General features: G+C 62.3%; 1 protein-coding gene across 1 annotated transcript; it reads right to left on the bottom strand.

Moving 5' to 3' along the window:
- Window positions 1-6,080, bottom strand: MFAP2 (microfibril associated protein 2). Its single transcript, XM_058718932.1, has 9 exons — window positions 5,949-6,080; window positions 3,631-3,706; window positions 2,513-2,602; window positions 2,249-2,275; window positions 2,071-2,151; window positions 1,913-1,957; window positions 1,025-1,112; window positions 760-833; window positions 1-516 (listed from the first exon to the last, which is right to left on the bottom strand). Exons 2-9 carry the CDS (start codon window positions 3,665-3,667, stop codon window positions 413-415), a joined length of 546 nt encoding a protein of 181 aa, XP_058574915.1. The 5' UTR covers window positions 3,668-3,706; window positions 5,949-6,080; the 3' UTR covers window positions 1-412.
- Window positions 6,081-9,317: the final 3,237 nt, after the last annotated feature.

Genomic DNA, 9,317 nt, shown 5'->3' with positions numbered 1-9,317 from the left:
TTTTGTAAAAACAATTTTAATTTTGTATAAAACAAAGGTGGTCTATGCCCGGGAGCTGTAGGAAGTCCAAGCAGACCGGCTGGGGTGAGGGGCACAGCCTACCTCAAAGGGGCTGGTGGGCAGGGGACTGTCCTCGAGGGACTGAGAAGGCACATCAGAGGCCCAGGTCCCACCGAGAGGCCTGGGATGCCCCTCCTCCGGGGGCGAAAACTGGGCCGTGGGGAGCCCCCATTGTGCCCCAGGGGTGGCCATAGGCTGGGGGAGGGGCCTGAGACAAACCCCCAGGGCCACAGTCCACTAACTTTTTACAGGATAAAAGGAATGTCAGGCTGGGGAGAAAAGCACCAGGTGAGGCAGGGCCCGAGGGCCCCGGATCTGAGGAAGGCCCAGGGCTTGGGGTGCTGGCTCCGCCCTAGCAGCCCCCGCAGCTCCTCGCACAGGAGGCCGCCACGGACTGGCACAGGCCACTGCTGGCCATCACGCCACATTTGGAGAACTTGTCCCGACACAGGTCAGCTGTTGCGGGGGGCAAGGAGTCGGGGTCAGGGAGAGGCTGGTCATGGGAAACCATCGGCCCCTTCCCGATCCCGGGACAGGGAATGTTCTGAGGAGAAGCAGCCGGGAGGGAGTTCAGGAGCCCCCCCCGGAAGCGGCCGTGGTGCAGAACACGGGTTTAATAAACACCAGGTGGACGGACAGGAAGAAGGGCGGCGAGTGGGTGTGGGGAGGGGGAAGGTCTGGGGGTGCAGGCCTCCCTACCTCGGAGGAGCTCCTCGTGGGCACACACCGTGCGGACACAGATCTCCTTGTTGACCACGTACACGCGGCGGAGGCTGGGGGGGGTGGAGCCGGGACGGCGGGGTCACCCCCGACCCCACCAGGGGGGCTCCACGCATCCCTGCCCCTAGGCCTGGGCTCACCCGAGCGGAGTTCAATTCAGGGTTCATGCTCCCCTACAGTCCCACCTCGGGCCGGGGGGCACTGTGGCTGCCTGCCCTGCCCCCCAAACCCCACCTGTGCTCACCTGTAGAAGCAGACCTCATTGAGACACTGTTTGCAGGGCTTGTGGATGGAGTAGAGGCGGGTGCACGGGTACTGTTCCTCGCGGCAGTCTGGGTGACGGGCAGGATCAGAGTAGGGGCCGCAGCTTGGGCGTGGCGTAGCCCCCAACGATGCCCACCGAGACTGGCTCTCATCGCGGGGTCTAGGTCCACCCTGCACCCTCTGGCACAGCGCAGGCACACGCACACGCACGCACACACACACACACACACAAGCACAGACAGCATCGCTGGGGCTCCCAGGGCTGCCCGATTTTATACAATACGTGCATACACGCGCAAGTTTGCAACGCTTGGAAGCATGTACCTGAACAGGCATGAGCTCAAACACAACCGCACCCACACACAACGGTCACCCAAGTCCACACCAACCAACTGGGCCGGGCTCAGAGGAGCACACGCGGACACTGAGCTCACGGGAGCGAGAGCAGCCTGCACGGTCTGGCCGTCTCCGGCTCTCGGTGGGGGCGGCACGGGGGCTGGCTCAGCTGGCCTGGGCTTCTGGTCCCCTCTCTGCCTCGCTGGCCACGAGCACCACCCACTCCTGCTGGCTGGCAGGCAGGCAGGAAGCCCCCAGCACGCTCCCTCCCTCTTCCCAGTGTCTGGGGGGTGGAGGGCCCTTCCTGAGGCTGCGACCAACTGGGGGGGGGGGCAAGGGGGGCGTCTCCCAGAGCTTCCCGGGGGGCCCTGCGGTTGCCTAAAGCACTGGCCTGTCTGCAAGCCCCCGACCTTGCCATCGGCCCGGCAAAAGCAAAAGGCTTGTCTGTCTCTGTCCCATCAGCGCTGCAATCAGCTCCACCCCCGCTGCTGAGGCCGTGCCTCTGTTTCTCCAGCTGTCAGGAAGCTCTTACCCAGAGGCCCAGGCTCCGTGGGCTCTGTCTCCGCATTTCCTGGTGCTGGTGTCAGGAGAGGAGCAGGCAGACATCACTGAGAGGGGCCCATTCAGGGCACCAGCCCCGCCCCGGCACAGACCCGCCGCTCCCAGGGTTGACAGGAGCCGGCAGCCTACCTGGGGTGGGGGCCAGGACGACTTCCTGCTGGACTTGCTGCTGGGACTGGAACTGCTCCGCAGGGGGCCGAGGAGTCACCTCTGAGTCGGGGGGCAGGCGACAAGGGGGTCCACTCCATCTCTCCACCCCAGCGCTCAGCTGCCCGCCCCCGCCGCCTGCCCCACCCCAGCCCTTTACCTTGATAATCATAGTAGTCCGGTTGGTCTAAGAACAAAGATGAATGTAAAGTTGCCCGGCGGGGGGGGGGGGGGGGGGGGGGGGGGCAGGCGAGGTCCCAGTCTCGGGGGGCACAGGAGGTCACGGCTACACCCAGGACCACCCCCTATGACTCCCACCACCCTTCCCCACCTGGTCCCCAGCTGCGTCGTGCACACCTGGGAGCCAGGCCTTGATGATGTGGCCGGGTGTGGGGAGGGCTGGGCGGGGGGGCAAGGCCCTTACCTATCTGGTCACTGTAGTGGGTGTACTGGACGTGTTCCGGGAACGGAGACAGAGAGTCTAGGTCATATTGGCCCTGAGCCAGCAGGCCCGCTGTGAGGAAGCAAAGCATGAGGGGGTGCCCTGCAGGGAAGGACAGCACTTCTGGGAGGACAGGTAGAGGTCCCAAGGGCAGGCCGGTGAGACCCTAAGATCCTACGACCCAAGGGATCCAAACTCCTTCCTCGACCCTTACAGAGGCCCTTACAGAGCCGGCTCCTGGGCACCTCACAGACCTTTTCTGGCCTGTCCTCCCCTGCTAGCCTCCTGGCTGTTCCTGGAACTCAGCACACTCCTGTCTCCCCCAGGGCCTTTGCACTCGGCTTTCCCTAGGCCTGTGATCCTGGGTAACTTCTCCTCCTTCAGATCTCAGCTAAAAATTCAGTTCTGCCCAAAGGCCGTCGTCCCCGGCCTACCCACCCTCTCCATCCAGTTCCTCTGTTTACTTCCAACCTCATGCTCAACACGCTGGCACTTATCACGCCTACTTGATATAGCAGCCTCCCTTCTCTAGACGGGCGGCACCAAGAAGGCAGGGGTATGTCTGCCCAGGTCATCATTGTACCCCAGGGTCTAGCCCAGTGCGTGGCACATGGCAGGAACTCAGTATCTGTTAAATGAATAAATGTTAGCTATGGCAGGGCCTTCGATCCCTATGGATAACTCCTCACTTCACCAATAGGGATCACTCCAAAGTCAAGATTGCATGGTGGGGGGTGGGGGGGGGGGTGGGGAGGGGGTTGGGTCCCAAATGGGTCTGGAACCCGGACCTACAGACTCCCTGCCTTGGGCGCCTCCCCCTCCTACACATCGGCTTCCTCCTGGAAGGGAGGGAAGGCACGGACTCTTGGTGCCTGGGTGTGTGCCCACTCTCCAGAGCCCTGCCTGGCTGCTGCTGTGGAGGGTTGGGGTGAGGGCTGGGGAGGCTCATGCTTTGGGAGGGGTTGGCCAGTACAGTCTGTGGTCCAGGAGGTCCCGGGACCGGGGAGTTGAGTGCTGGCCACAGGGCACAATAAAGGCTCACTGCCAGCTCCCAACCCCCAGCCACACAAGGGGAGCCCCCAACCCCAGGAGCCACTTACCAGGCAGGAACAGCAGGAAGAGGTAGGCAGCTCTCATGGCTACGCGGTGAGGCAGTCTGGGCTGGTGTCAGGACAGCTGGAGGGGGTGGGGGGGCGGGCTGTAGCTTGGACCCACTCACCCAGGACTGTGGAGCCCACCTCTGCTCCCCTGCATCTAGCCCGGTGAAGAAGGGGGTGCTGGGAACAGAAGCCAGGCATAGGGAGTGCCGGGAGTAGGGCGGAGCGGGGGCGGGGTCTACATCTGCTGTCCCCGAGGGGCCCCTGGGTGTTCAGGTCCCAAGTCACCAAGTCACAAGGCCCCCAACCTCGCTCCAGAGTTGATCTTACAAGCGGACAGAACCCACCCTGCCCTTCTCACCGAGGGCACGTTTCTAGCCCCCCCGCTAGCTCTGACTCTGCTCTCCTGGCCCGCAGCCGTGCCCGCTTCCGATTCAGCACCTCCCGGTGTCTGGCGCACTGATCATGGAAACCCTTGACCCCAGGCCCATCCTCAGGACCCCAGCCCCTCTCAGCCACCATCATAGCCCCGACTCTGCAGCGTCTGCCAACCCCACCACCTGTTCCCAATTGCTCTGCGGGGAACCACATGCATGCATGGGCCCCAGGGGCCGAAGGGCAGCCAGGCCCGGGCAGGGCTCCCACCCCCAGAAGATTCCTCTCCTGCCAGGCCTCCAGGCCTCCTAAGACCTGGCTGTCTTCATCACAGACTCACGAGACTAAGGTCTATTTGTCTGCAGCAGCAGGAAACGCTCAGGGTGGAGCCTGAGGAGAGATTCTCTGGATCCTAGAAGGGCAGAGCTGGAGGGGACAGTGATGTCACCCAGCCCAGAGGCTCTGAACCCCTGAACACTGTATGACAAGTGTTGTGTGCGCAATTCTGGGGGGAGAGGGCAGTGGTCCTCAGCCTTCACCAGGCTCTGGAAGTTCAAGAACTCCAGCCTTTGGCCACACAGTGGGCTTGGCAGGGTCTACAGGTCCCAGCTCAGTGGGGGGGGGGGGCGGGGGGGGGCCGGCATCAGCCTTCCGCCTGGAGCGCTGGGAGAGAGTCCATGGGCTCACCCATCCAGGAAGGCCCCTCCCACCACACAAAGGGACTTCTTCCAGACGGCTAACTGGAGACCTAACTGCCACAGGGCGTCTAAGGAGAGAGGAAGGACGCTTGGGCATCTGTCCCTCTTCGCTCCCAATCCAGAACCTTCCGGACCCCCTGCCCGGCTCATACATTTACCATCTCCCTTCCTTACTGAGGTGGGGGTGGGGTGGGGTGGAGGAGAAGAGACCCACCACTCAGGCTGCCCCAGAGGCAGGGGACCTTGGGCTCCTGGTGTTCCTATCCCGAAATCCCTTGGCCCTCTCTCAGTAGGAGGGACCCAAAGACCTGGAGCTCTTTCCCTGTAACTCCCCCCCGCAAGGCCTCATCATCCCCTCCTTGTCCCCACGGGGCTAGTGGCAGCCAGGCCAGTTGGAGCTGTCACCACTCAGAAGGAGGCCCTGAGTTGGGGCCTAAGAGGCCTTAAGAGGTGGGGTGGGGGCTGTCTGTCCCCAAGCCCCTCCTAGGCCTCACAGCCTCCTGCATGGAGTCTTTTCCTCCCCTGGAAGGTCTGGCACCCAGGCCCAGGCTTACTGGGGGCAAGGGGCCCCCAGGGCAAGGGGCGTGGGAGTCCTGGATCCTCCCCCGGGGCCACATCTCCAAGCACTGCTGTCTAGACTACGGATTTTGGGGTGTGGGGGAGGCCAGGACCTGCCTAGAAGGCGGCCCCCCTCTGGCCCCTTCCGCAGCTGGGGACCCCACCCCGAGGCGTTCGTGGGCAGGAGGGAATGAGCTGGGCCTACTCAGAGCCCGGCCCCCACACCGCCCCGCGGGGAGGCCAGCCGCGGTGCGGTGCGGCCGGAGGGGACCAGATGTGGCCGCCGCCGCACAGCTGGGAGCAATCAGCCACGGAACTTGCTCGGCGGCTCCCCACGCCCTCCCGGTCTCGGGTCTCCCTTTGTCTCTCTCCGCCGCTCTAGCCCGGCGGCTCCGGCCGACGCCCCCACCCCACTCGCCAAAGTCCAGCCTCCCGGGGCGAACGGAAGCCCCCCCCCCCCAACCCCGGCCCCGACGCCCCCAAACGGGCCCCCCTCCCAGCGACCCCAAACCCCCCAAGTGTCCTCGTAGCATCTGCTCAGACGGCCCCGGGTTCGGGAACTCGGGCAGCCGCCCCCAGGCCTGGGGGCCCGCAGACCCCTACACCCCTGCCTCCCCCCCCCCCCCCGGATCCCCTCCCCCCCACTCCCGAGCGCCGCCCTGCCGCTCCCGCCGCCAGGCCCGCGCCTACCTGGCCGGGTCACTCCGCCGCCCGCTCCGAGTCCGCCCGCGGAGCCGCCCCTGCGCCCGCTCTGAGCCCCCCTCCGGGCCCCCGACGGGCCGGCGCCCGCCCTCCAGCCCCGGAGCCGCTGGGTCCTAACGCGAGCCCCGCCCGCTCGCCGTGCTTGCGGGTCTCCAGCCCGCTTGGGGGCGGCCCTGGGGGAGGCGCCCCAGGAGCCGTCCTCACGTCTGCGCCGACCTCTGGCGGGCAGGACGCCTCTCCAGCCTCCTCGGCACGTCTGGGCTGGAGTCCAGTGTGAGGTGGGTTTTGGAGGACGTGTTACCCCGTTTCACAGAGGAGGAAACTGAGGCTCCTAAAGGTGATACACCCGCCGCGACTCAGCTCTCCCCTCTGGCTTCTCCCACCGTCCAGGACAGCCTTCCGGGCCTGCTTTCCCTCCTGCCTCTCTGGCTCTGCCTTCTGGGTATTCTTAGCCAGTTCCAGGCTGGGGGCTGGCTTCCATAACCTGCATTGCAGACCTCGGGCCACAGGCTACCAGGCCTGGCCCCATGCATGTCTCCAAGGATCCAAGTCCAAATTCATGACCCCTGACCCTCCCCCAGACCTGGCTGTCCTAGAGGTTCCTGTCTAGGGAGCAGTCCCAGCACCCTTCCGTTACTCAGGCTTCCTCTCTTGCTCTCAGCCCCTGCGTCCAATCCAGCACCCGGCCTCTAATCCTGCTTCACAAGTATTTTTCACATGGGGCCGCTCTCTCCGCTGTGCTGTAAGCCACCATTAGCTCTTGCCTGGACTCTGTAATAAGCTCTAATCTAGGCTTTCCCCAGTGGGGCCTGCCCTTCCAGACCCACCTCTGACACTGGCCCCCTTGTACTTAAAGCTTCTGCTGGTTTCCACGGTACCTGGGATCAAGGCTGAATTCCCCTGTGGCCCCCAAGGATCCTACCCTTCCCCTCCGTCCGGCTCTGCCTCCTGGTTGCGTGCAGCCACAATGGCCTTTTGGTAATCTCTCACTAAACCCCTTCCTCTGCCTGCTTCAGGATTTTTGCTCAAGCTGTTTCTTCCTCTTGGAACCCTGGTGAGGTCTGCCGCCTCCCGGTTATAGAGCAAACCCTCCCTTCTTCAGGGGAGCCTTCCCTTTCTCCCCGTTCCGCCCCTGAGCACTTTCTGCTCTACTGCTCACAGCTGTCGTGCTGCCCTATGTCTGTGACCATGTGAATCCTGCTCCTCTCCCAGATGAGCTCATGAGCTTGTGCGCCACACGAAGACAGCAAGACGGCGACAAAGTCTGTTTTCGCTCATCCCTGTTGATGCTCATTAGGCACAGCGCCAGGCTCAGAGCAGCTGTTCGGTGAACATTAACGGAATGAATGAACGTGCACTCAATTCTCCCGGGAGAGCCTGCGTGGGGGGGCGGGGGGGGGGGGTAGGTTCCTGCCTCTCTGGGCCAGTCCTCAGCCCTGCCTGAACCTGGGGCAGGGGCTCAGGCTGGGAGGACGTGGGGGTCTCCTTGCCCCCAGTCAGGCACCCCACAACCGCCTAGCCCTTGGACTCTGAATCCTATTAGGCAGGACCTCGATATGTCTCGTGTATCATTTGCTCCCCGGTGCTGGTTTGGCAAATGAACGAATACCTGCCACCCCCTCTCCACGGTCTATCACCGAATAGCAGGGGCTTCTGCTACCTGGAGCCCTGGGGGCCCTGGGGGCCAGCACAGCCCTCCCTGCCCTCCCTTAGCCCTTGCCTGCTCCAGGCACAGTCCCTCTAGGGTAGGAGAGGCAGAAACACCTGGCAGAGATGCTGTTCCCTACACTTGACGAAAAGGGGAAACAGAGGCCCCAGAGCTTGCCACTCTCGTGTCCTGGCCCCCAGGTTCTCTGTGCCTGCTTCTACCCACTCCCCTGGCCCTAAGGACCCAAGCAGAGGCGGCAGATGCTTGGGGAGCGGGTAGTGGGTGTGGGTGCTCTTCTCTCATGACCTTGGAGATTCGCTCTGTCTGTTCACCTCTCACACCAGGTTACAAGGTACATGTGCAGAGGCCAAGTTCTTTTTTTTTTTTTTAATTATTTTTTTTTTTTTTTTTTTGAGAGAGAGAGAGAGAGAGAGAGAGAGAAAGCACAGGAGGGGCAGAGAGAGAGAGAGAGAGAGAGAGACACACACACACACACACACAGAATCGAAAGCAGGCTCCAGGCTGTGAGCTGTCAGCACAGAGCCCGACGCGGGGCTCGAACCCACGAACTGCGAGATCATGACCTGAGCCGAAGTCGGACGCTTAAGTGACGCAGCCACCCAGGCGCCCCTAGGCCAAGTTCTTTTGTACACTGTGGTAGCACCTGTGCCTGGCACAGGACTGTCCAATAAATGCGTGAACCAATCGGTTGAGGGATTCGAACCCAGCCTCTCCCCGGGTCCTCCAGCCTCCACCACCCCGAACTGTTGCTGGTTGACGACTCCGTGCCCGGTACAGGAGGTCTGTGGATGTGCCTCATGTTAGAAATTGCTTTTTCGGGGTGCCTGGGTGGCTCAGTCGGTTAAGCGGCCGACTTCGGCTCAGGCCATGATCTCGCGGTCCGTGAGTTCGAGCCCCGTGTCGGGCTCTGTGCCGACAGCTCAGAGCCTGGAGCCTGTTTCAGATTCTGTGTCTCCCTCTCTCTGACCCTCCCCCATTCATGCTCTCTCTCTGTCTCAAAAATAAATAAACGTTAAAAAAAATTTTTTTTTAAAAATTGCTTTTTCATGCTAACTCGGATGTAAATTAAAAAAAAATAAATAGGGGCTCCTGGGTGGCTCAGTCGGTTAAGCATCCGACTTCAGCTCGGGTCATGATCTCACGGTTTGTGGGTTCCAGCCCCGCGTCGGGCTCTGTGCTGACAGCTGGGAGCCTGGAGCCTGCTTCGGATTCTGTGTCTCCCTCTCTCTCTGTTCCCCCCCTGCTCTCACTCTGTCTCTCTCTCACTGTCTCAAAAATAAAGATTAAAAAAAAAAAAAAATTTCTACTCCAAAAAAAAATTGCTTTTTCACACCCCACATCCTTTCTGCTCAGTTTGATTGATTCAACATTTACTCGGTTCCTGTAAGGGGAGGCCAGGGATGGTCCCAGGACTCCCAGGAATGAGGTCGGCGGGGGGCTTCTGGAGGGCAGGAAGCAGTCTTTCTTTCCCACTCTCTTCTGCCCAGCACTCGGATGACCGAGTTACATCTCCAGAGTGGGGCTTGGCCAGGGTCCCACTGATGGGATGAGGTCAGAAGCACCCACCCTTCCCCGGGGGACAGTGCACGTGGTTCGGGCTGGGAGACATGGGCTCAGAGCCTGGACCACAAACACGGCCCAGGATGCTGGGTGGGGGTGGGTGGCGGAGAGGAGGGAACTGCCCCAGT

The sequence above is a fragment of the Neofelis nebulosa genome, chromosome 2 (genome assembly GCF_028018385.1).
Source record: "Neofelis nebulosa isolate mNeoNeb1 chromosome 2, mNeoNeb1.pri, whole genome shotgun sequence".
Lineage (NCBI taxonomy): Eukaryota > Metazoa > Chordata > Mammalia > Carnivora > Felidae > Neofelis > Neofelis nebulosa.
The sequence above is the reverse complement of the archived record's forward strand: the minus strand, read 5'-3'. Positions and strand labels throughout refer to the sequence as shown.

Excerpts from the sequence above, each read along its gene's own strand:
- MFAP2 (XM_058718932.1), bottom strand. The coding sequence starts at position 3,667 with ATGAGAGCTGCCTACCTCTTCCTGCTGTTCCTGCCTG. Across the intron at positions 2,276-2,512 it reads CCACTACAGTGACCAGATAG|ACCAACCGGACTACTATGAT; the intron begins GTAAGGGCCTTG and ends CTTTGTTCTTAG. Across the intron at positions 517-759 it reads CCACGAGGAGCTCCTCCGAG|CTGACCTGTGTCGGGACAAG; the intron begins GTAGGGAGGCCT and ends CCCCCGCAACAG.